At 39.4% G+C, this 27,665-nt stretch overlaps 1 protein-coding gene across 22 annotated transcripts in view; it reads left to right on the top strand.

The window, feature by feature from the left end:
- Positions 1–27,665, top strand: part of MAGI1 (membrane associated guanylate kinase, WW and PDZ domain containing 1) — a 355,846-nt gene that overhangs the window by 162,762 nt on the left and 165,419 nt on the right. For all 22 annotated transcript variants that reach the window (XM_037382565.1, XM_037382557.1, XM_037382555.1 and 19 more), the window contains exon 2: positions 18,298–18,414. In XM_037382565.1, the coding sequence (XP_037238462.1) occupies positions 18,298–18,414 (117 nt within the window). The remainder of the gene's footprint in view (positions 1–18,297; positions 18,415–27,665) is intronic.

Genomic DNA, 27,665 nt, shown 5'->3' with positions numbered 1-27,665 from the left:
CTGTTGCATGTATGGTGTTGGGTGCAGAGCGAATACTTAATTTATTTGTCTTCTGTTCATAAGATCAAAACAATTTGTTGTGTTGCTTATGGAAACTGCAATGTTTCAGAGAAATATTGTGTGTGTATATATATGTTATATAGCACAGTCAGGTGTGTTGAGAGGAGTCTACAGTTTGTTTAGCTTGCATTAATTTACTCATGTAGTAAAGCTAGTGAGAGTAAAAGCTTGTGCTTTGCGTGTGGCAGTGGTGCTCTGCTTCATGTACTTCTATAAAAAGTATTGAAGCACAGAATTATTCATGGCTGCTGGACAGTAAAGCTGCTCAAATCCTTTCAAAATTAAACCTGGTGGTCAAAATAACAATGTCTTAACCAGATCAGGGACTTTCAAAATGAAATACGAATATTCCCTTTCGCTTTGGCTTGGATGTATTTATGTTTAGTGTATCATAACTGTAGTAACTTAAAAGTTACTGCATTTTTATTGGGGAAGCAATGTGACTTTCCTTAGAAACAGATTTAAACCTGATATTTTGCAGATAAGCAATGACACTTGGCAACATTTTTTGATGTGCAATACTCATTTTTGTCCAGAGGACTTATTTCTACTTCGTATCTTCCACTGAGATAGGCACTTAAGCAGCCCTTTTGTGTGCCGTATTTCTCAATTAAATTCTTCTGCAAAATTGCTTTGCTACTTTGCCTGGAAAGATAAAGGCATTCTCTGGCAGGAAATCATAATTCAAATTATAAGATGCATATTTCTCACTTCCTTTTCAATGATGTCTGATTCGTTTTTCTTTGTGTTAATGAATTCATTAGATCTACCTTTTCATGGAAAATCACAATGTAAAGAGAGAAATGTTGTTGTAAGAACACTGCAGTAATTGTAGCTCTTGTGTCCTGAACTTGGGTTTTCTCCTTTGCTTTTTGACCCTGCATCAATTGGTCACTTGTATTTGCATTTTGACAATTTTTTACTCTATTTTTGCTTTGTGCAAATGAATTGTCATAGCGATGAATGCTTTGCATAAATAGCTTATCATTTCATTAAAGTCTGATTTATAGCTATCACACTGGAGTGTTTGTGTTCTTCAGCCCTTCTGTTCAGCAGATGCGAATCTGCTCGGCAGTATTTTTTGATCAATCAGATATATTTTGCTCTCAGTTTACCTCAGTCAGCTGAGCTGCAATCTCAATTATATTTTGTTTGGCTGTTAATTGCATTCTTTTTTTGTCCTTTTTTTTTGTGTGGGTTTGGGGTTTTTTTTGTAATTTTGATGTTTTTGAGTGGCTTTATTCTTTGATTATAACAGGTAGCATTGCACATATACGGGTACTGATCATTATTTGTAGGTGCTCAGGTATGAATGACCTATGTCATCCAATAAACAGAAGATACTCATGTTTCTGCATATGCTGTTGTGTGTTTAAACAATTTGGAAATAGAGGGGGAGGGCCTTTGTGTATAAGCTCTTGCACAGGTGATGGTGACCTGGAGTTTTAAGCTTGTGTGAGATGAGCAGGAGGAGTGTGGAGTGTTCCAGAGGAGCCGCTGGCCATGGGAGAAAAGGCTAAGGGCTCTGCTCCCCCTGAGTGAAGTGCTGGTGTCATGGGGGTGGCTGGTTCTGGGACAGACCATTGCAAACCCTAAGCAACCTCCACTCTCCTCCACCTATGAGCTGGAGCTGTGAGGAGCCTCAGATCCCATCCACTTAGGTTTGTTTTAATAAAAAAAACTAAATAAAATTAAAAAATACATACACTTTTTTTTTTCCTAAATACTGAATTCACTAGCTATTAGGATGCAGATGAGTTAGATGAGAGAAAAAGCAGGCTCCTGCTGCCTGCACCTTCACACTGACACGAGAACATGCTGTAGGTGATAAATGCATCTTATAAAGAGTTTTAAAAACAGTAGTGTAGCCTTGCACGCCATTGTAAGCAGGAGACACTTTAAAACTTTTTAGCAAATGATGCTAAAAATAAATTAGAGGAAGAGGTTGTGTATTTGAACACTGGAAATGCAGGCAGTCTGCAGAAGGCTGATGCCTGTTGTCTTCATGCTAGTTGGAGAAACAGTAACAGCTGAATGGGTTATAATTCACTAGTCTGATGCAGCATGTTAAGCACATGAGCAAAAGAAAGCTCCCAGTCCTTTCTCTTGAAATTGCAGATAGAACACATTAATATTAATTTTGTTCTGTGCTATCATCTCGCTTCAACCCTCCAGATGATAATTAAGACAATAGAAGATAAAATTTTATACTGTATAAAATCGTATTCAAGCCTTAACAAATAAGAGATTATTCTGTCCAGTAAACAAAACATAATCACCCTGGCACCCTTATGAAGGGGAGCCTAAAATAGAAACTCTACTCTTTATAGGTCATGTAAAATGTCACCATCTCTTTCATTATCTGTACTGTTTGGATGAAAAAGAACTGATTAATTTAAAAGAACCTTGGCTTATTTGCTAACAAGGTTATTTTCTCATTGATTGCTAGGAAGTGTAGTTCCTTTGGAAGGGATTGCAAATTATGAGTAAATCAATTGTCAGCCTGTGTAGACGCATCTGCCATTTATGTGCTGGCAGTGTAGGCTTGTGCATACATGGTGTTTATATAGCAACTTTGGATGTACCTTATTTGAATGAAACTTCTGGGTCTGGGCAGAGGTGGAACGGCAGCAACAGGGGAACATCGTATCATGAAAGAGCCAGACTCCTAAGCTTCTTATAAAAGCTTAACTGTCAAACAGGCTCTGTCTTAAAGGAAGGACCAAAACCAAAGGAATGTAAAATTAGACCAAGGAATTAATATTTAGGCATATAATTTTAAAACTCCCAGAACAGGAGTGTGCAAAACCACGACATGTCAGAGATGGTAGGTTTAACATGCCAGTCTAGCTGGACTCACTCAGAAACAGAAGCAGAGTTTATTTCTAGGGAACCGGGACCCTCACCACGGTGCTTGTTAGCAGGGGAGTGTGACTGGCACAAAGTTGGGGACAATAGGGTGGCTCCTGTCTGGAGACATGGGATATGTGTTCTCTGTGTGAACTGCTCATCTGTGGTTCCTGAGTGCCTGTTGTGTGTTATGCTCAAAACTCACTTTATTAAAAAAGTAAACCCTGTCTTCCAAAGTTCCTCCTTTGTTCATCAACCCTGATGCAGACTTTAAAAGTGGGACTGTGTTCAAGTGGGAACAGTGCATTAGTCTGGATTGCTCCTTTGATAAGTAGCAATTCCTCTTGCATGCTATTTGTCTGACACCTTTTCTTGCCAAGCTGGGAGGTCCTGACCCAAAGTCCTTTTAAGTCAGCAGAAAAGCTCCCAATGACTTAATGAGTGGAGGTAAAGCTTTCCAAAGTCCCAGAATAACACAGGAGCAGAAACTGCAGTGACATTCACTCAGCAGAAATACGAGGCCTGTACTGTGCTTCCTTGCATCTCTTGTTAGATCTTTTTCAACCTCTCCAAAATATTTTTCCCCTCTAGTAGCAGAGTACAAGGTGCTCCAGTGTACCTGTGTTGCTGAAAAAGTCTTTCTCAACTTTGCAGGATTTCTAGAGCTTTGACTGTGCACTCCCAAAAGTGAGAGAAGCATAAAATGAATTTGAGGCTAAGCTGATTAGAGCTTTCCATTTCAGAATCAGTGTGAGAGACCTCCATCCAAACGCATTTGATTAAGTGGGGCTGAAAAATGTTTGTTAGCAAACTAAGAGAGTACAAGGAGAGCTCTTCAAAATAATAAGAGTAAAAAGTTAAGGATGAAGAATTAGCATTTGGACACTTAATGCTGATTTTTATTGTTTTACATCTCTTGTTGTCTTTAGCATCATCAGGACGCTTATCAAAATAATTTAAAAAATAAAGTGGCTGTTGGTTTTAATGACAATGACAGTAAAGCTGATGCTTGAGCATGCAGATTTCCTGGCAGAATTGCAGATTGGTTAGAACCATGAGAGTCTGGACAGCCAATACTTACCAGGCAAAAATGGCCATAAAACATGGTCAGGTCTGCTTGCATCCTGCAAAACGCAAAAAATCCATGAAGCCAAAGCCAGCAGCAAAGCCTGATTAAACATTTCATCTCTGCTTTTCCTGTTAATCTTTCACAAAAGCCCTTAATTATGGATATACGAGAAAGCCACCAAGACTGCTGCTGGAAATAGTAATGTAATGGGAATTAAACCAGTGTTTCTTTCCACTTTGAATTCTGGGGAACTGCTATTTTGACCACTCTGGTCTTGTATTTTCCAGTTAATTGTTTTTAGGGTGAGATGCCTGCAGCTAAGTAATGTGCTCACACAATGGAGGCATCACTTGCCAAAAGAGCCTCTATTTCCTTTTCTACCAGACCAGAATCTGTGAAACTTAATTCTGCCAGTTTTTGCTGTTTTCAGAATTGAACCAGTGCTTTGGCTCCCTTTTTGTTTGCAGTCTGAAGATCTATCCCAGGTATTGGTAGCCTTTCGTAAGCCACCACTTTCAGACTATTGTGCTAATTGTTATTCCTGCAGTATGGATTTTCTAAGGATTGTAAGGGAGGGGAGAGAGATGAGGCACATGGGCAGAAGGTTTGACTGGACTGAGCTTGGAAACTTATGAACCGATGGCCAGGATCAGGGTAGCCTGGCAAACTAAGGTGTCATCTGAAAAGGCACTGTCGGAGCTATCTCTGATTTTCTGCAGAAATTTGATGTTCTTGCAGAATGTCTTCATGTTGACAAATGCAATTTTGTGATCAAAAGCATTCCATGGAAAATGTCTAACCCACCATATGCCTGCGTCGAGTTTTTCTCTCTTTATTCCAATATTCTATTTTTCACCAAAAGAGACCATGTCCTTTTGATTCTGTTACAGAACTGCTCTGCTATAAATCTAAAGGAGCCATTTGTATGTTCTTTCTTGGTAATTAAAATTCTTATCCCCAAGAATGTGTTTTCCATTAAAAATCCCAGCCCTGCACTAATAAGTCTAAATCTTGTAGCTATTGTCTCTGGAAATATATATTTTGCTATATGCCACATATAAACATTTATTTCCTGTTTAAGAAAATGTGGGTTTTACCATTTGTTATATTCATGTTTGTTTCTTTGGGAGGGAGAAGTTAGGGTGACAGAAACATGATACAGGCACTCCTAAACACATTAGGAAAACTAGACCTTGTGACCAAGGCAAAAAAGATATATGTTACAGGGCCTAGTAAGCTTTTTCATGTACATTATTTATTTTTTTATTGCCAATCTTGCTTTATATGAGGTATTAAATTTACATTGGAGACAAAAGCTATCCAAGTTCATTGGGGTTTTGGTTTTGAATGTGAATTTTTTGATATTTTAGCTGCTGTCATTGACTGGCCTTTGACGTGGCAGTGAAAGAAGAGAAGGGTTGCTCTCCGTGGAAGAGACAGTCCCAAGAATCAGAGAGTTTTTGTTTTACGTGACTGTATGTGGTACAGCTACAGCAGCGTTGCCCTCATTCATTTTACTTTAGCTGGCAATCGAATTTTGCCAGTAAGATGCGGTAGCACTTTATTAAAACTCTTAACAGACTGGCCTGCCATACTTCTTGCTTGCTCTGGCCAACTCATTTATTCTGCCAGTGCTTCAAAATCTTATTTTAGAATTTCATTTTCATTTCCTGCACAAAAGGGAGGCCCATAATGCTGTATATTGAATTGCTTTTACAACAGAACTGGCACATTAGTGCTTTCCTTTTACCAGTGAGGTTCTCTGAACTTGCATAGCTTCTTGGTCAACTGAGCAATCGAAAAGATTTAGCTCATTGCATCGTTTTGCTCTGAACTCTTCTGAATTGCTGTTGGATCTCCCATTTTTCTGAGCCCTTTACCTACCTGTTCAGCATTGTCTTTTTAAATTAGATTTCCAAGTAATAGCTCAAGACCTTATAGAACTAGTTTGAATCAATTTCTCTTTAGTTGAACATGTTTTTTTCAAGAAAAACATTCAGTCTTGATGTAACATTTTCCAGGGATGAAGAATATCCTCCAACCATCAGAAAATACTTCCAATGGTAGACTAAAAATAAAACAAAAATATTTGCAGTTTGAATAATTAACCAGAGCTAGTCCAGTTTCTTAGATCTTGTTTTCCTTTTGTCTACAACATGAAATTAAAAAAAAAGCTGCAGTCATTTTCCCTATAAGCGGGGATGTTTTTTTAACCAGTGTGACCCTCTTACTCAATTTTTGTGGCTTCTTGTGCCTCTTGTAAAGTGTGCTTCAGCAGCTCCCAACTGTTATACACATTTTTCTATTTAAATGCTTTTCCCCCCACAAATTTAGCTCATAATTATTTTCAGCTTTGAGAGCCTAGCTTTCTAAATCACAAAAGCGTTGTTGCCTGTGTTCTTCCTTTATATACTATGTTAGAGGTTTGGTGTCTCTTCTGTATGTCCACAAATGTGTAATTATATATTTAAAAAGAAGGAAAAAAAAAAAAAGCAGGTCCATCTCAGGTTAAGCTTCATTGTGTGCTCTTTGAAAATAACGTAGTAGGAACAGGACCTTTATTTGCTATAGTGAGACCACTGCAAGTCTTATTTCTGGTTTTGTTTCTTGGCAGATCTTGTTTCTGGAAAACTGTTACAGCAAGTTGGAAAATTAACCTGTACACCTCAGTAAATTATTATATTGGAGAGAATTTTTTTTTTCTTTTCTGTTGTGACACCCTGGTGTACCTGAGTGTGCATCATCCAGCCAAACTGGAAAATGGGCTGTCAGTTGGCTTGTGCTTTGGACAGAGCTTTGAAAAGGCACATCATGGTTTTTAGCTGGTTTCTTCCAAAAAAGCCAACATTTTCTGATAGAGATACTTGTGAGGAAAAAAATAATAAAAAATCATCATCAAAATTCTAGACTTCTGCTAATGCCTGCATTTAGTGTGCGTTTATGGCCCCACCATCACAGGTTCTTAGCATTAGATTTTAGGTATTCGGTACCTCTGGAAATCAGGCCGTTAATATTGACATATGCCCGGGAGCCAGTGAGGGCAGCGTGAAAAACTCCAGCGCTGTGATTAGTATTCAGAGGTGACCTGGCTGGGCAATGGGAATTTGTCCCTCCGGCAATCAAGGAAGAACAAGGACTTTAGCTTGACTGCTGAAGGAGTTTGAGGTCAGGTTTCAAAAAAACACTACCGGTGCTTAAATTACAGAGAACAGCAAGCAAAAAAAAAATAATCAAAGAATATGAATAGCTACTCAAAATTCCCTAATGCTAGCATATATGTCAGTTTTTCCCATTTTTCTGGAAGAATCAAATGCTGTATTTAGGGAATGGGTTTCAGATTTTGCAAATATTTTCCTAGTGCCATGCTAGAAAATGAGTTTGTTGGCATATTGTTGTGTGGGGCTTGTTCTGCTAAAGCATTGTAATGCCGTCTGTTTCTCAAGCTGATTTGGCTTTTACAGCTCAAATATTATATCCTACTTTTAGAACATATGGTAACTCCTTTCAGGAGACATACAGAGAGATGCATCTAATTTCCAGAAACGGGTCATTGCCTTTGAGTGAAAGACTACAAGTGCTTTTCATCTTGATTTTCCTGTTCTTACTATTCTATCTAGACTTTCTTCTTTGCCTCCTGCCCTGCGTCTGCTGCCTGCCATATAAGCCCTCTTGCATCCCAGAAAAGGAAAGGTTTGCTGGCAGCTTTGAGTCGGAGTAAAGGAAACAAAACAATGCTCCTTTATCCAGGTTGCTTCATGCAACTCAGTTGTACAGAGTAGTTGTCAGTGATAAATGCTGTTATGTGGCTCCCATGCAGACTGTGCTTTCCCGAATAAGTTCTACTGGAAGATTGAGTTGCTCACGTAGCCCGGTCTGTGTTCATTGATGGGAAGGTTTAGTGCAGATGGGGCGTGACCCACTCAGCCTGAATCTTTTAGAGCTGTTCATGGAAAGAGGCTGCATCTCATGCCACTCTCTTACAATGATTTCATTCTGCATTCACTTCGGATGTGTAGGAGGGTTTTTCTTTTTTGCTTACTCTTTTTTTTTAAAGCCTACGTGGCAACATCAACGATTCTTGCCACTAATGACTGCTTCATACTTGTCGTCGCTCTTCCTTGCTGGAAAATGCAGTGCAAAAAGCCCCAGCACAGCAGCGTCTTTGTGTGCAAGGCAAAATGCCTGCCTTGGAGGAATGTCTTTGCTTCCCTAAGTTCACCTCTGGCTCCGGCTTTCTGTAAAGTTCTGCAGAGCTGAGGCTTTGCTCTGGGCACTTGGTTTAAAGTCACCACAAAGAGGAAGCATTTATGGACATGACTTTAATGTTACAGCTTGATGGTCAGCAGTTAACTTACACCTCTAGTTCAGCGCTGATCTGGCCTCAGAACAGACTACAGTATCTAGCATGTTGCCAATCCAGATTTCATTGAAGACAAGTCTAGAGGATGTTGTATTACTTTGTTCTTTGCACGCCTACCCGCCTGAGCTTTCCTGTTAAAACCTTATAGTATGCGTGGCTATTTATCAGTGTTACGGTTTATCTTAGAGATTTTTCATTATAGTAGGAAAATATTCAGCATTTGTGATCCTAGCAGGTTCCTTCTCTCACTTCGGCTCACCTTGCTCTCTACTGTCATTCACAGAGACCACCTGAGAGTGTGGGATCCTTCCTTGTTGTGTGTCTGTGGATTATTCAAAGCAAAAAAGGAAAAAAAAGAGAGAAAAAAAAAAAGCTAATGCAAAAGCAGGGAGTTTGTAGCATTTCTTGAAAATAATGTGAGGGAAGAAAAGAGGACTCTTACGAGTCAGTAGCAGAGTAGTAGTGGTTAATCTCCAGCTTTTAATTAGTTGGGTTTATGATTAACTATGCTGTAGGCAAGAAACACCATGTCTGGCTCGACATCTGCCAGCACCCATATGGATGCAGTAAAGCCATGTTTCTGAAGCTCCGTGCCTGACCAGTTCAAATGTGTTTTAGAGGTATCTATGGCCAACAGTCGTTAATACTGCTGACCTTTCTTTTCCCTCTTCTATTCATCATATATTCTTGTGGCTTGAGCTGCATGTTTTCAGTTACCTGTATTTTTGTTTCACATGTGTTGGATTTTCCCTCCTTCTACAGTTTCCTAGGGCAGGTACAGTTGCCACTTCCTCTGGAGAAATGTCATCCTTTATTCAGTGATACGGTGCTATAGGCTCCAGTAAAAGATATCACATGTTTTAAGAACAGAGGAGCAGAAAATGTCCTCATGTTCTTACTCATGCCTTTACTTTAAGGTGGGACCCCTCCGCATGGAAACCTGCTTCAGCCTGCAGCAAAGCTGTGGCAAAGATCAACAGAAACAGCTTTTTCCTTCATGTGGGCACAGCTTCAACAAGCCCTAGCAATTTGTGTCGCCCATCAACGCTGTGGGTGCTTGACCTGTTCAGACACAGAAGGGATCCTGGACTGTAGGTGTAGTGATAAACTATGATCATAAAAAACCCCAAACTCAAACCTTAGTATTTTATGGAAGAAAATAATAAAATAATTTATTCTTGAAGTAAAAAGATTTGATTTCTACCGTCATTCATCCAGTGGCTCTGGGATGACTGAACTTTGAATCCCCACAAAAAAAGAACTTGAATTGGCAAGTGTTTTAATATTGTAGTGGCTTAAGACTTCAGGCTGTATTTGCCTGCAATAATGCGAGGCTTAGTTTCTCCATTTTTCTCTTCTTCTTCGACAGCATTGTTAGTATTAGCCAGACCTATAGAACATTCTGCTGTCAAACTTCGTTTAGGACATGACAGTAATCAATAGCTTTCTGGCAGACACTTTTCCGTGACAGGCCATGCTCCTTTTCCTGGGATGCCATCATGGCCGAGTGGCCTCCCGCTCTCCCAGGCCACAGTTGTGCTGAGCTGCATAGATGTTGGAGGCTGAAGGAACGTTTCTTCTATAGGAGCTTTGAGAAGAATTCAAGGATGAAACTTGAGGGCACCAGAATTGTCAAGAGGCCAAAGGGGCAAAAAGGCTGGGCTTTCTGCTTTGTTTGTTGGTATTGCTGGTCTGGATTCAGCAGAGAGCAACAGAAGGGTATTTGTCACAAGTGTTGAAAATTTTCAGGTATAAATGATAATATTTTTTCTTTTCAACCTCCAAGCTTGAGCTCTTTGGATTTTTTTTGGCATTTCTCAGCTGAAAGACTATTTGTTTAAATTTACAGTAAAAATACGAATGACTATTAATGCACAGAAAATAAGGTGGAGCACCCTGCGAATACAGTAGATTAGGTTAGGTGCTCACAGAATAGCTTCACTTGGGATTTATGATCTGTTAAGTGCAATTCTGTAGCAGCAAATGCTGAGTTACCACTTCAGTGCTGGTTCATTCACCCATGCAGATTGAGAGCGATACCAAAAGGTACTGTGCCAAGAAAGCTCTTGCCTGCTCCTGATTCTGTACACGACCTGAAAGTTTTGAGTGAATACCTCTCCTTCAGATTCACAGCTTACACCTAAAATAATATTTTAAGAAGTTCTGTTAGTAATAAAGTAACAAGTGTTATTCATTCTCCAGACAGGAATTAGTAGCTGCGCTGAAGTGCTCTCTGCTGATTCAGCAGCTAGGCTGCTGCTGAAGTCTTAACCATGCTCCATCAAAGTTGAGTTTTATTGCTGTGTAGGTAGTTCATCCTGTAACTTTGTGCAATTCTTTATAGCATAACCCTCCAGCTTATCATAATTTCCTTCCACTGGAAGGATATTGCAGTGGATGTGGCTTTGTTGTTCGGAGTAGGTTTTAAAGCATAAAAATTGGAAAGTATTTTACGTTTTACTTCAGGAAGGTCTGTAAAGGATGGGCAGTCATTTTGCTTTGGTTGTGGTATGGATTTGTTAGAATACTGGAAACATCTAGGCTCTGATCTGAGCAGTTCTTCTATCTGTAGTCCAGCTATTGCAGGCTGGTGTGAATTAAAGTAATATACTGATTGGAACTGGATATAGCATTTCAAACAAAGATAGAGTTTATACCCTCAGACCAGTAGTTTTTGTCAACAGAGACTGTCCAAACTGGTGTGGAAGCAATCGTTGACGATAACAGATGAGGCTATTGAAGCATTTATGGGGAACATCCAAACATCTGGACTTATGGGACTGGTTTTTACCCAGCAGTAAAAAAGTTCATTGCTGTTGTTTGTTTGTTTTTAATAGAGGAAAAAAGAGGAGAAAATAGAATTGGAATCAAATTGGGTGTCTGCTGAGCCATGTTAATTGTTAAGCTGAATTCCCATGACGATGTTTAAATATCTTTTTAGCACACTGAGCCATAAAAGGTTTTTAAGTTTACTTGTGTTAGTAAAATGTGGTAGCAATTAATTTACCAACATGTTATGCGTTTACAAGGTGCCTTCATTTCATGGGTGGCTGGAAGATAGAACACACTTAGATTATATTGAATTTAAGAAGCCACATGAATACTTAAGGCTTTTAAACTGCATGGTTTTGCTTTGTAATCTTATTGAACTCTGGCCAACCATGATGAATGTTTTCTGTCTTACTATATGTTCTTGTGTCTTTGACCTCACGAGAGGCATGGAATAACAAATGTAGGTACTGGACTTTATTTACTTATTTACTCAGTAGTTAAAACAAGAAAGCAAACAAAACCATGATGTATTTCACCTCTTCTCCCCAGCACCCCCATGACAAATGGCTGTTGTAACAGTGTTAAACTGTGACCTTAAAGCCACAGGCATAATGAAACTGTGATCTGGCAGATGTGACAGACTCATCTTACATAAATCACTCGCTTTTGTCACTGCTGGCATATGGCCAATGAATCTTCTAATTATTGAATGGCTTTTATAGCCCCATTATTTATAATCACTTTTGGACAGCAGCTGGAAGACAAGGATGGGACAGAATCAAATGATATAGCACAAACTATTATCGTTTGTGTAACAACTGCTGGGATTAGGAATATTTGATGATGATGTGGTTACCAGCATGGTCTTGTTAAATGATAAAAATCCACTCAGCCTTCATTTTGTCTTCTAAGATGGGCTGCTGTCTACTGGACCTTGCCATGAAAACTATTATATTAATTGATCCAGAAATAGAATATGAATCTCTTCAGACATTAACAAAATATATGTGCAAGTATCAGGGCCACCTTTATGTGAGAACTTGAGGAGAACCCATTGCAAGCATTAGCAAGACACAGCGGTGATGCCCTGGCACTACTGTTGTGCCAAGTGCTATTACAGAAAAGTTTTAAGAAGTGGCTTCTGCTTCCCAGGAGCCCTGTCTGCACCCCACTTTTTATTAAGTTTTTAACAACAGGTTGAGAAATTGTCTTTAGTTACTTTATTTAATATTTTAACATTTCTTAAAAAAAAAAACAACAAACCAACAAACAACCTAGGTTTGGGTTTGGGTTTTTTTAAGCGAGTTGATGGGTTAACCAGCTTAATTTAATACACTATAATTAAGGGGAGCTATTTTAGCTCTAATTATAGATGACTTTGTGTTGAGCCTCTCTGCTGGGTAGAGTAGCAGCCTTGAAGAAGGCAGGATGACTGGTCACCCAGCCTGTAATGCCCGGCAACTGAGAATGCAAGTCCACTTGCCACTTTAGCAAATGTGAGCTGCAGGTGCTCTGCGCGTGCCTCTAAACAAGTCAGGGGGTTTCTGTGTTTTTGTTTGTTGTGTGTTTTGTGGTTGGTTGGTTGGTTGTGGGTTTTTTCCCCCCCTCCTTTTCTGCAGTTCGTTTTGTAGCACAGAAATAAAACCCGTCCAACCATGATAACTTACTAATGTTTGTTAAATACCTTCAGATAGAGACCTTTAGATGAAAGACAGCATGTTATAATCGGGGGTTTATACAGCAAATCCAACATGTGCAATCTTTGTGTCTTTAAAAAAAATTGAATCCTTCCCTCTCAATGTAGACATCAGGGCAGTGAGAGAGAGTCTTAATCCAGATGACTCTATTGCACTTTTATCCCTTTAGCAAGGCCTTTAACCTTTCATTGCTTCATGGCCCTGTTGTTTTGAAATGGTCTTTGTCTGCCCAAAGAGCATCTCTCTGCTAAAGACGCCTTTAAATGGAGATCCTGACAAGAGAAGGGGGATTCTGCTGCAGTTAAGGAATGGAAAATGGATTTTTCCAGTTCAGATGTGATCAGTCACTGTGAATGTAGCAATTGTTAGCCTTCCCAAAGAAGGATAAAGCAAAAATATTTACTAGTGTATGAGTGTAATATAGATCAGAGACTGTTGTGTCCTGGGCCTGACCCTGACCCCTCTTCCCACAAGCAGCTATAGGCTCTGCCAGGGTATAGCTATTTGTCAGGATTATCTATGACCATCTCAAAATGTACATGGGACAAAACAGCTGCAGTAATTAATATAAACATAAAATATAAAATGATAGTTTCCAAATGCATAAAACATGAGTATAAAATATATCTTCAGAATATATTTTCTGGCATAGACTTATCTACCAGCTGGCAGGAAGGTGCTGTCAGCCCTCCGATACTCATGCTCAGCTTTTTCTTGAAAAAATCCAGATTTTGCTTGGTCATTTATGCAGTCTGCTTTCCTTATTGGAAGCCCATATGTCAATAAGGCAAGAGGCTTTCAGCCCCCCCGATCTGCACTGCGCCTCGCTGGTGGTACTGCTCTTGAAGAGATGGATGTTCTTATGCAGTGAAGACAGCAATAGATGATCTGGTATGCAGGTTTCTTCCCTGTAGAAACTGGAAATTGTAGCAATAAGTGTCACAGCATAATTCAAAACATAGTTTCTCTAGTGACTTTAATATTAGGTAACTGTTGGAGGATAAATGTGTGGGTTTGAAAGCAGTGTATTTAGAAACAGTCAATATTTTTCATTAATCACAAAAACATCTAGGTTACATATTTATCTACGCAAAATTGACAAGCACAGTTTATTGTTTCTCAGACAACTGTATGTCAGTTGTTTTTTTTTTCTATGAGAGATGTCTTGTTTCCCCCTTGGGGTTTGTTTTTGCTGCTAAAATATTGTTGTTATGATGTAATGATTTGGGAGGACTATTGACATACTGTAAAATGCAGTATAATAATCAAGAATAATTGAAAAAAACAGCCATTCAGTGAGTTGCCCTTTGTTCCATTCAAAGATAAAGAGGGATTCAGATAATAAGAAATATCTCAGATTTGGAGTAGTACTGTGGGGAGAGAAGCAGTGGAAAGTTGGTTCTCTGACTCTATGTTCACGTAAAGGTATTGGTTTTTTTCAGCGGGGAAGAAAAAGGAAGGAAACTGTGGCAACAACAAAAACCAGTCTTTGAACATGTTTTACTTCTGAAACCTTAAAACACGAATTTTGGTGAGTTTAGTAGGGAGGAATTTCTTTTTACTTTTTTTTTTTCCCGCCATGTGTGTCGGATTTTCTAAAGCTAGATATATCAGCCTAAATTTGATTACTTTGATTACAGAAATAACAGGGTGATTTTTCTGTATGCAAATAAATGCATTTCCAACACATCCTGGCCAGCAGGAAGGAAGAGCTGAGCACTGGCTCTTAGGATCTAGTATCCCCTGTTTTGGAAACTACTGTTTCTGGGTTGCATCTTTTATTCCTCCTCTATTGTCACTACTGTAGGATCTGTCTACGTGCTTTTAGCAGAGAAGAAAAGAAAGGATCTCAAAAGAGTCAATGTAAGACCCAATCTCCTTGAGAAAATGAGTATTTTGAAGGGTAGTAGTATATTTCTAGTCAACACAGCCCATCTTCGCAGAAAGTGGTGCCAGGTATTTTCTTGAGCACAACTTATACATGGAATTAGACTTTACAAAGGGAGGACTTTTGCCTAAAATCAGGTAGTTCTGAGCACCTGCCCTTCCACCCAGCCTGGTGGCAGTTGATGTACCGACAGAAGCTATCAGAGGGTGAGAAGTGTTTTCAGAGGGAGCATTCACAAACAAGGGTTGCCCCTGAGGATCAGAATTAATTTCGCTGCTACTATTTGCACACAGGAGGTTGCTCAAATGTCACTGGCATACATTTCAGATTCTTAGGAATTGTGGGTGCATACATTTCAGGTTCAAAAAGAATTTATCAAAGTTTATAAATTTGTGTCTAGCACTAGAATCTGCTAAAAAATGCCATTATCAAGCAGGTGACCTCTCAAATCTGAGGAAATTTTTGGAAAAGATAATCGGAATGGAGTGAAATGTTTCAAATGGCAAAGAATCCAACATGTTGCAGGATGGATCCTTTTGGTGGCTTTCTGCATGGGGTTAGCATATTTTCTTCTTCCATGCTCTTGAGTGTGTTGCCTGGGGTTAAGCCTGCTTTTGTCCACAGCTGTGTTCTTGGTGACTGCTGAGCTGAGATCATCAGGGTTGCAAGAAGCCTTTATTTCCATCAAGAATTTTCTGGAATTTAGCAACAAAAATGTGGCTTAGCAAGCATTGTTTGGTTGTGGGGTTTTTTTCCCTCCTCTTTCCTTTTTTTAGTCCCTATTTAAAACATAGTAGAAATGAGCACCACTGTGAGCTCCCTGAGTGGACAATCATGTGAGTGGAAGTATTGCTATAGCCCTTATTTTTGCAACTGCCATCTTGGCTAGTGCATCAGTGACTCAGCTGGGAAATCCCAGCTACTGCATAAACCAAATAACCAAACTTTCCAGTGGGGGTTGTAATAGACTGAGATGCTAGATGGAATGGGCACAGAGGGAAACTAAAAGCAGATATCATCAATAAATTGCATATTTTCTGTGGTCAAACAGACCCTAGCTCAGCAGAGCTTTTTCACCTCTAGACATTATTGTGATATAAATTATTTCATCACGAATCACACAATATTTCAGGAGAAAGTCTATGTTATAGGATACATGCAGTTAAGTGCATTAATTTCTTCACAGGAATAAGCCCTTGCGTTGTCTCCAACCTGTTTGTCATATTTGTTCTTTTTGCTATGAGAAACCACCTTGTCTTACTATCTCTTGTGCAAAGAAAATGTGGACTGTTAAGTTAAAAGATAAAGAAATGCTTTATTATTTTAGCAGATGCTGATTTTTTTGTTGTTGTTGGGGGGTGGGGTGGGGTGTGTGTGCGCCTAGTCTCCCTGTGGAGTAAAATAATGTGGTATGAAATCAAACATCAGGAGTTTGTAACGTCAGCTCTGACATTGGAAAACTGTGGCCCACAGGTCTACCAAGCCATCTAAGCGCCTCCTAGGTGGGAAACCATTTTGATATTGTAATAACTGAGACCATTTGTTAGAAAACGGGTTGATAATCTGCTTTTGGAGTGAAGGGTGTTGCTGTGTTAACTCAGGAAAGTGTGCTGAACTAGTTTTGTCTGCCTTCAATTCGGTTTTGTTGTTTGAGCCATTTCTGTAATGAGCATCCTGGTCTTTAAAAGAATTCCTTCTTTTAATAGCTGGTCTTACTGCCTACACCTTCCTTTCTTCAGTAAGAAATTAATTTTTTTTTAAAAAAAGCTCTCTGGAGAGCCTAAATACGAATCACCTATTTATTTTTTAGAATTCGACTTAGTATTTCAGAGTACAGGGCTTTTTTTCTTTAGTTTTGGTTTTAAACCAACATTTCTGCTAAAATGTTGCAGGACTGCATTAGGCAGATAGGCTGTTCCTGCCCGTGTTCATTTCATGCTCTGCACTCTTTTTCCCATTCATCTGGTACCGCTTCTGCCTCCCAGACCCGCTGTCCAACTGCACTCCATTGCAGTATTATTATTCTTGATTTGCTCTGCAGTGATTTCTACAGGCTCCAGCCAGGAATCTGCAACTGTGATGCTATGTTCAGTGTCAACAAGTATTGAGACGATCTCTACATTACATATTCACAATCCAAAAAATCATAATGCAAATTATAAAAGCCCATAGAAACAGCTGCCGTGGTTCAGCCCAAGGTCGGTGTAGCCCAGCATTCTGGCTCCAACTGTGGCCATAAATAAGATGCCTAGCAAAGGAGAGGAAAAAAGCAAGATATTTAACATGCCCCCACATCATCTTCCATGTCTTCCAGCCACTATCAATTCATTTTCAGCTCAAGGGATTTCCTACAGTCTTTTGCAACTTGCAACGGGTCCGTCTTCCAAGCGCTTTTCCCATCTCCCCTTGAAACTCCTCCATAAGCTTCTTGCACCCGCAGTGCTCTCCAGCAAGATCTGCCACAGCCCCCGTGAGCTACAGCCACTGTTGTGTGGGTTTGAACCGATCTCCTGCTCGTTTTCATTGGTGTCTCCTAGTCCTTGTGTTAGAGAGCAGGGAGCAGCCAGTCCCCGCCTGCCCTCTGGGCATGTTGGAGACCGATGTCCACACCAGGTGCAGCATCCCAACCTGCTCCCTTGGTCCTTGCATGGCAGTTGCTCCACACTTTGATCATCCTAGTTGCGTTTCTCTGAAGCTTTTCCAGTGGTTTTTTTTTTCTTTAATTATTAGAACAGAAGAGTTTCTATCCTGTTCTCTGTATGTTCTCGTGGGGTGGTTTTTGTTTTTCAGTCAAATTAATGTCAATGTTGTTGCAGACTTGGAAACAATTAATTTCTGGGAAAAGACTTCGTTAAGTTACTCCAGTTCATATGTTCTCCTACGAGAACATGTTGGTGTTCAGCAACTAGCATTAGTCGTTAACAACTCTTTCTTTTTCATTGTGTTTTCTTTTTGTTTATGTGTTTGGTTTGGTTTTGTTTTCAACTGATTTATCTTTATTCTCACCCACTTCTGGAAGTGTTCAAAACTGAATGGGTAAATAAATAGAGTTAAGTGAAAAGGGTTGGGTATTATTCTGTTGTTTTTGAGGGCTTTTGGTGCTCTTAACTCCTTCAATCAATTCTTTTCTAACTCCTGCTGTGTGCTGGAGTGTAGATACCAGTGCAAAGTGCAGCACTTGTCTGATTTGGTGCCATGTTTGGCTATAGTAGTACCTCCACCGGGAGCAGCCTTTGCCTTCTGCCTGTCTGCCCAGCTCACCCTCCAATGCATTGCAAAAGCAATACTCTACCTTTATTATTTTTCTTTTTCTTCACATCATCTGTCTTTCTCCATTTGCTCAGACAAATAAGTGATAAAAGGGAATGATGATCTGTTTAACACCACAGGAAGAAAGATGCATTACGAGACAAGAGAGACCTCTTGTTTACAGCGAGTTATTTTTGGTAATTAGCCATTTGTAGAGGAAGATAAGCCTCTGCTCGTAAAGTCAGCATGCCATAATTTAGGGGACTCTGAATGGAAGTCTAACATTTGCCTGAATTGGAAATGTAAATTGTGTGCATTTAGAAATAAATAAATGCTTTTTTTTTCATTGCAGGAAGCAGACTGAACAAAGACCTGAGACATTATCTGAACCAGAGGTTTCAGAAAGGATCGCCGGATCACGACCTGCAGCAGACTATTAGAGATAACCTTTATCGCCATGCTGTGCCTTGTAAGTAGCAAAACATCAACCCGGTGGATTACATGTCGTAGAATTTCATATTTTCTTTTGAGGAGCTTTCACATGGTGGTTTGCCGGGCTCCAGGGGGAGACTCATTTTTCAGCCTGGGGGCAGACTCCTATGTGTGACAGCAGGTAGGGTTCAGGTAGGGTTGAAAAGGAAAACAGTTCATCCCTGAACTCTGCTTTTTTGAGTACATTTATTGAACAGTTGATGGTTTGATGCAAGCCTGTGATGCTTACTTTGGAGAAAAAAAACCCTAAAAAACCAGCCGTGAAGTGAATGCTTCCCTTAGAAATTGTCTTCATTAACAACATTATGGTGAATGTTCCTTTATTGGTTTTAAACCTATGAATAAAAAACCCTGCTTTTATTTTTATTTCCTTGGGAGAACTTTATTTCTGATGCTTATTTAACTTGTGAAATTGAACAGCATTTCATGGCTGAGTGCCATTGTAGCAGAAAACTGCCACTGTTGGAAGGTCATCCTCGATTCAAGTAGAAGATAAGTGGCAAGAGTTAGTGAAGCTGAGAAAGAAATGCTCTTTTTCACTCAAAAAAACCACCAGGAGGAAACCTGAGAAGTTTGGAGGGTGGTAATCTATAGAAGTTCAGAATCTTTACTCAAAATGAGATAGTCCTTGGCATTTTGGGCAGATGTACAAAGAGTGGAGAATGATCCTACTTCATTGGACCTCTGTTTGGCATTCTCCAGCTGCTGAGAGAGGATATTGTAAAGAAAAGGTTTTTGTCCTTAACTTTGAGCTGTGGAAATAATTATATGCCTTTCAGATCAGGTTTGGATAAGAATTAGTAAACATCTTAGTTATAGGATATTGAGATAAACAGCAAAATATTTTGAAGTTTTGTATGTCATCATGAATCACAGCTTGTTTATCGTGGTAGACTTACATAAATACTGAATAATGATGTTGCCACTCAAAAATCTGTATTTGCCAACAAATACCACATAATGGCACGTAGAGTAATAGCCATTTTCAGTCTAAGTGTTGCATGCAGGAGAACTGTGTAGGACCACAGCTAAAATTGTGTGGTAACACTGACAAATGTTGATTCTTCAAATGGCAGAGACTGTATATCACCATTAGGTTTATTTTCATTTTATCAGTGGAAAGCATGGACCAAATTACACTTCAAGTGCTGTGCATAGACATAAAGAATAAATATGGATTATTATTTTCTATTGAACACTTCCATTTGCCATTTTGTCAACGTGAAATACGATTAGTTTTCAATCATCTAACTTGCCAAGCTGCAGGTTTTTAAAGCATACTGCGAAAAGTGCCTTCTCAGAGAGCACGTGCAATGTGAGGCTCAGAAGATGCAGTGTCGTGATGCTAATGTCCTTCTGCCAATGTGTTATATTCCAATTTCTAAAGCAGCAAATAAAGCAAATGAGCGTAAGTTCTGTGGAAGCATTTTGTGCGTTACCAAGGTTACATTTTGAAATGCTTTCCATTGATTCTTTTCTCTGATTTATTGAACTTGATGGTGAGCTAAACTACTTGGACTCACTAAAGACTTTTGATTTAAAATTAAGAGCAGTAAAAGTGATTCCTGCCTTTTAGAAATAGTTGGGGAAAATACACTTTGTTATGTATTAATAAGATCAGTGCTTATGCTCCATTTATGAAAAAAAAACGGAAAATCTGAGGAGTGGAGTTAGTTATTGTGTGCCTCCATACTTTGAGTTGTAAAGCAGGTAGCGTTTAATTTTTTCTTCATGTACTGTGGGGATGGTATTAGCGGTAGCTTTTAAGAATTATGCTAATATTCATATGTGAATTTAATGAGACTGCTGCATACACGGTGGGTTGGGATGCTTTACAGGTCTGGAGATTAATCTAGCTGTACACTTATATTTTTATTCCTTGGTACACGTGACCAGTAAATCCAGAGCCCTGGACCAATCTCTAGTGCTAATGGATTATGAAGTCTTGTATTTTGAAAATGGAATTCCCTGCTGATTATGTGGTAAACATGAACAAGAACACAAGGTCACTTGGACTGAGCATGCTTGGCCTGACAGCTGCTTTTTGTTGTACTAATATAAGGGCTAAATGAAGTGATAATTAGTAAATGCAAAATGGAGAAAGATGATGTTAACCAGTTCTTCCCCAGAAATTCTAGTAAGTATCCCACGTGGTCAGCTCTGACTAGTTTGGTACAGGCGGTGAGAAAACCCAGAGGGCGGCTTCTTCCCATAGAGCTGCATGCCAGTTGTGTGCTTAGCTGGCTTCAGAACTGAGAGAAGACGTGACTATAGCTTTTGTAGAAGCTAGAGGTCAAGCAGAGGGGAAAGAAGATACAGAAAGTTTGTCTTGACCTTGTTATTTTGTATGACAATAACACATTGCTTAAGCATCACTTAGATTTTTACTTTAGGAGAGATGGTTGTTTGCTTTTTCTTATGAACAATTGAGGGTAAAAAGAGTGGGATGATGTCAGTTCCCAAGAGGGATACGAGTGTTGCCTAAATGGGTGACACGATGATGATTTTCTGAGACCAGAGGACTTCATCCCTGAATGTGAGAGCTGTCATAAAGAAATCAGGTCTTGAAATGGACCCAAAAGTGAAATGTTATCGAAATAAGTAGATGAACTGCATGGTTATTTTTGAAAGCTGAAGTCTTCCCCTGCTTCTCAGTGTCCTCTGCCCCTCCAGCATGCTTCCTCTCAGGCTTTGTACCCTCAGCTCCCTGTTCCCCACTGAGCTGGTTTGGGTTTTTTTTTGCAAGTATGTGTAGTAAACAACAGTTGTGACAAGCTTCCAGGTGGCCTCCAAGTTTGGTTGTCATACTGTTGTGAGAGCTCTGCTGTTTCTATCACACCAAACCCACGGGTTTATTTACAGACCCAAAACATTCTCCTCTGGAATTTACAACTTCAGCATTGTAATCTAGGACCGAGCCAGAGTAAGGAAGAGGCAGGACACCTTATTTATATATTTGGATGGTGTGTAAGCACTTATGGAGCCATGCATTTACAACGTACAAATCTTTGAAAGAGGTAGTGTAGTTCAGTCACTGAACTAGCTTTTATTTCAGCTGAACAGACTGTCTATTAATTTCCTTTGCTTTCTTCCTGATGCTCTCATTTCACTGTTAACGTCACATGCTGGGGCAGAGACTCTTTTCTGGAGTATTTTTGTCTTCGGCTTAAGAAAAATCAGCACCTTAAACTTGAGCAAAGTTATTCTCCTTACATGTTCAGATAAGTAACTGTTGGCATTCCTAGTATGTAGGATCCACTGTCAGAACTAGAGAAAACCCTCAAATATATCATCCAGATTAGCAAGATGTTGGTCCAGTCTCTAGCTGTCCCCTTTGCCTTGTTTTGTTTTGAAACACCACATTTTTCCTGTTTTCTGATGTGCCTAATGAAGATCACCAGAAATAATGCTCTATTTGTGGGCTAGTTAATGGCTCCATTGAGCTTGGAGTAGACTGTGAATTGGCAACAATTTGATGATTACTGATTGCCCAAGACTGTACCAGAAGTGCTTTGACTGATGCAGAGCCTTTGCCCACAGCTTATTTCTAGTGTGGATTTGATTCATTTCAGCTCAATTTTGACAGCCTAAATGCTTAAGAGCAAAAGGGCAGGTTTACCAACCACGTGAGGCATCTTGTCGGGGCACCTTGCGTCATGTCTGAGTCCACCTGTGCTAACAGAACTCAATGTGACTTGCAGTACACCCGATCTGGGGGGATGCTGAGAGTCTGTGATGTAGAGTGTGCTGACATCCAGGTTTTAGGTTGCAGAGAGTGTTTCTAGGAGCAGAACTCCCCCTAAAAGGAAGGTTTACTTAGTGGAAAATGTGATTAGTTGGAAGTACATGTAAGAATATATCCATTAAATAGGTGTTTCCAAGTAGCCTTACCTTGGAATATCTCTGCAATAGTGTTAATTGGGAAAGATATATGATAGCAACCTACTTTAAGATTATAGTGCATCAGCGTGTCTAAACCACTGTTCATGGAAGGCTGAACAGACAGGATTATCTTCCTCATTTTGAAATGATAGTAGAGGGCATCTGTTTAAAATAAACAAGCAGAACTGGCCATTTGTCCTAGTTGCTTATTCTCAATAACCTGACAGCAGTTTTCTTTTCAAAGTGTATCAAGAAGAATCAGGGAGATTATATTATTTCCATAAAAGCTTATCAGGGCATGTTTTTTTCTTTTCCTCTGGGCACATTTACTTGATTCTCCACTTGTTTCAGTCCTGTGTGACATGCAGAGGCTCAGCTATGGTGGCTCTGGCATTGTGCCTTTACTTACCAAAACGTTGTACCTGGTGCAGGCATGACTGAAATAACAGATCAGTGGTCCCCTCCTTATTCATGTATATTCGACATTTATCTTATTTCAGTACTGTGCAATTCCTTTCTTTGCCAGGCTGTAGTCTTCAGAAGCAAAACTCCAGAAAATGCAACGTCTTTTTGATGGTGAATGAAATGGGGACAAGGTAATGGCTAGCCTGGAGTTAAGTCTTAGATGTCAGCCTAGACACTATGTGGCAATTTTTTTTTCCCCCTCTTCTTCCCAAAATTGGCATTTAAAACCTCAGGAGGTCACCATTCAACAGCTGATTCACTTTTCCAAAACAAGAACATGCCCTGGGATTAATTGGCTGGAGATTTTAACCTTAGAGATTTACCGCTTTCATTTCTGCTTTCTGTTCTCTCACCTTCCCAGAGTTTGATCTGTTTCTCTGTCTTCAATTACAGAACAGTAGCTCTAACTGTTGTGGTTCGTCTTACAGGGGAGTGTGCAGCAACATGGAAAGAAATGGATAAAAATCAATAGCGTAAGTGTCAAGTGATCTGTAAGGAGGCTTAGACAAAGGCAGCGACACCCAGGCACCTGGCGGGCCTGAGCTCTCTCACATGTCAGTGGGAAATCTGAGAATTTCCAAGTGATCTGCTGGTACAAAGGAAAAGTCCCCTTTCTAAGGAAAACCAATAATATTGAACAAGGAAACTTCACAGTATGTATAGGACAAACTTTAATAAGTGGATGTAGAAGAGCACATTGAACGTTATTGTCTGGATTTAATGTTTTCATTGATAATTGAACGACCAAAGGGCAGTTTAGTTGCTCCAGGAGTCGGGTAAGCTGCTACAGCCGTAACCACCATCAGCTGCAGCTAACGGAGGACTAGAGGCTAAATGGGCTGGGGTCTGGTGAAACGGCTGTCAGAGCCCCCCAGACTTCAGTGATTTCCCAGGATAGCTTTTAAAGTCCGGTGGCACTGGGCTCCCCATAAGTATTTCTGAACTCCAGAATGAATTGATAGAAGGGATATGCAAACCAGCTTACAGAAGGTTCTTTTCTTTAGAATACTGAGTATAATAGTGTATCAGTATGCTGGGAAAAATTGTTGAAGTGGAGCAGAAAGGCCTTTATGTTACAAATGCATGTGTTTTTACATGTGGGGATATTTGAGTCATAATTTCTAAGTTATTTTTAGTTACTAATTTTTATTAAGGATAAACAGAATCACTGACAGTGCACATTATTTTTCTTCACAGGCAATAAATCTTCAGTTTATGTACACAAATGTTCTTTGAATTCTCAAAAGCTTTCCAGACCTGCAGCCGTATTTATTATCCAAGTACCTTTTGTTGCAGTTCTCTTCCTAGAGGTGTAATTCTGCTTTTGTAATGAGAAAAAGTTGCAGTGTCCATGAAATATTCATTTGAAGGCCCACACTGATAAGGTGATGAAGAACAGACTGATCTTGTTTGTAACACACAACAACTACTTAATTGTTTCACAAGATTTATGTCAGGAAAAAGTTTAAAATATTTTTAAAATACTGTTCTTATCACTAGGATGCAACATGCAGGTACCAGTGGCATGTAAAGATAATTTTTCTCAAGTACCAGTGCTTGTGAGCTAATCTAGCTCAGAAGAATATGAGGTGTATTTTCTGTGCTAGCTAATGTACACACACTTACTTTTTCCTGTATTTTCAGCAGAGACTGTATCCTGCCTACAGCCAGTGGGTTTACAAAATCCCTGTTGCTGTGTTCCAGAGTGCAGAATTGTAGCAGAGTCCCCTGCAGTTTTCAGGGATATAATTACTTCACGTATTAGTGAACCAGATGTGTTTTCACTTTTAAGAGAGAAAAGTGCCCTGTTTTGAGCAACAGGGCCAATATTTCTGTAATTAAGCTCCTTTCTATAGACAGTCATTTCTGTTTAATTTAGGAGACTTCAGACGTTTTTTCCATCTGCTCTGTCCTTTCAGATCAATAGTGCATTTTGTGCCAGTGGAACTATTGAGTTTGGTTTTGGTTTTTTTTTGTTTCGGTGTTTGTGGTTGGAGGTTTTTTACATTTGGAAATAAAAGCACTTATGGTAGCAAATATTGCTCCATCTGCTTACCCATTTGTGAGGAATAGCTTTTTTGTATTTCACTGTACACCCAGTTGAAATTGCATGAGGCACCAGAGAACAGTACAAAGCAGAGGAGCTCAGCCTTATAGGCTCTCCCATGCCATTTGCCAAAGGAGATTTGGGTAAGAAGTGTGGGAAGAGATTACGTGGCTAGTTTTCTTTGTTTTCTTTGTTAGTCCCCAGTGTACTTAATTTTGCATATTATTTTTTCTCCAGTGCAGTTGCTTTGTACTACAGCAAAGCATCTGCAAGTGGGTATTTGGGTAGTGCAAGCAATGTCTGTGCATATGTTTTAAAATGTAAAGGTTTATAAGGTTATGAGTCTCTGGGAAAGCAGAGAGTAAAACAGAGCTGAGAGCAGGTCCTGATGTTTGGAGGTTGAAGGGGTGGAGATTAATTACCCCACATTATTTACTTCAAAACTGGCTCTGTCCTGCCATAGTTTTTCATATGATGTCCCAGGGTCCTGATTACATCTTTTGGGATGTCTGCAGTGTCCCAGCTTTTGATTTCATCGACGTGGCATGATTTCTTTTCAACTACCACCATATATCTGTTCAAGGTTTACAGTGTATTGATTATGTTACAAGCCAAGAGAATGAGTGTTCCAGGCAAAAAGAACAGTTTTAAATGAGGAAAAATTAGATGTGTAGCTATTCTTTAACTTGTTTTTCCACTCACATTTGTGTTTGGGATTCATATTTGGTATTTCGTGACTAACTCCCTCTAGAAAGCACCCATCACTGATTAGGTATGTTGTGATTGAATGGTGGCTTCACAGCTACAAAAGTCCTGTGCTTCTTTCATCAAAGTTGTCAGTACTTAAAAGAGGACACCTGAAAATCCTGTTTATATGATGTTACTGTGGTCCAGTGCGGTACCTGCAATTTAGCGGCAGCAAAACCGGTGGTGTTTCAGAGGAGGAAACACTCGTGTGATTCCCAGTCACATATATTGCAGCTGTGACAGTCTCTGAGCCCAGGAGGGCAATGGCAGATGCAAGCTCCTGAGGGTTTGATGGGGATGTGGACTTGCTACATTTCATCTTCAAACAATTGTCTTTTTTTTTTAACATTAGCATGCTTCTTCACATAAAGCATGCTGTCCTCTAAATCCTTTCTCTCTTTATTTCAGCAGAGAGGAGATTAGCCGTGTAATCATTTACAAAGCTGTTTAGATTCTGCTAGCTGTTTTTTGTTGGGGAGAGTCATACCCAATACCTTTAATAGGAATAACTCTGTAAATTAATCTTCATTGATTTTCCTCCCCCCCACCCCCAGTGAATAAGAAGGGAGAAAAATATAGAACAAATATTTCTAGTTCTGCCTCTGTTGAAGGAGAAATAAATCTTTCCTATTAGTCATAATGGTCTAGATGTATCCTTTTTTTATAATGTCCTCTTGAATAATTAGAGCTTTGAGTTATGAAGTCAAGATTCCTGGGTCATTGCCAGAACAGATTTGTTTAAGGGGGACACTAGTTCCCTGAATTCCTTTTAAAGAGCTTTGTAATGTCCCAGGGTGCTCTTAATTAGTGATTTAAGAGGGAATACATCTGTTTCACTGAGGATTGTGAAAATTATTATTTAAATGGAAATGTTTAATAAATGGCTCTTTGAAAGGCTAATGTATCTTTAAAATGAGACGTATATCACAGAGTAATCAGATGATAGTGATCTAACAGTTCTACTTGCAGGGTCTTTTTGGAGCTGAAGATGGAGAAAAACATCAAAGACCCTTGGAAGCATCATCTGCCATTGAATTATATTTCATACTTCATCATTCATTCACTACCTGCTATTTTACCTTAAACTGCAGGTTTAACACTTTGTTTACTGGGGGAAAAACAGTCAAAAAATGTTGATGTTGGTAAAAGGAGGTCTGTAGGAAGAAGCAGTATTGCTTATTAGATAAATTGATAATACTTCATTTTTAGTGCAGACCATCATGGCAATTCAAATACTACTGCTGCAGTGTGGATTCTTTTTCTACCAAAAAAGGAGATGGTCATATACTACAAATGTGCGGGTAACCTTTGTTGTATTAGGGATTTTAACTGGTGAACCTCAGAACTGAGGGGCTGGGGCAGGTGACAGAGGCAGGAGGAACTCCAAATTAAGAAGCTGCTGCTTTTAGCAAACACTTCCTTGAATACATAAGGATATGGATATTTATAAACGCAGAATTACCATCTCTTACTGTTCACAAGTCTTGAATTAGTAATCAAAAACTTGAAGCTGAGTATTTTGACTCTTTATATACCTGTTAGTTTCTGAGTCCTTGCTGCCATTTTCACTTTTGGTTTTCCTAGGGTGTGGGTTTTTTGGTGTTTTGTTTTGTTCAGAGGAGCCTAATACATGAGAGCTGAAAATGTCCTTGAATAGAGAGGTTATTTTTAACTCTCTGAATCCAGGTATGTAAGGCTTTGAGAAAAGCAGCAAGCATTACAAGATGTGCAAGATAGTTGAGGAAAACCCAGCAGGACACTAAATGACAGTGCAGAAGTGGGAAGGCTGGACTCAACAGTGGGGCAGAGCTGGACCTAGTTCTTTCAGGAATGTAAACATCCCATTATGTTCATGAATATCTTTCCCATTTTTGCATTTCCATAATTTGAAATATGTATTTTGCTATCTCAGCCTTCCTGGTTTTTTTGTTTTTTTTTTTTTCCCCAATTCTCTGCAAAACACCCAGTGTTTTCTAGGAGAGAACAGCGGATGAGATGTGATAGTGCTGCTCCTGTGTAAGTAACCACACTGGAGAATCACATTGACAGACATTCTGTAAATTGCCCACATTATAGAACATTGATGA

Source organism: Falco rusticolus, chromosome 4 (genome assembly GCF_015220075.1).
Source record: "Falco rusticolus isolate bFalRus1 chromosome 4, bFalRus1.pri, whole genome shotgun sequence".
NCBI lineage: Eukaryota > Metazoa > Chordata > Aves > Falconiformes > Falconidae > Falco > Falco rusticolus.
This window is presented reverse-complemented; position numbering and strand designations above follow the sequence as displayed.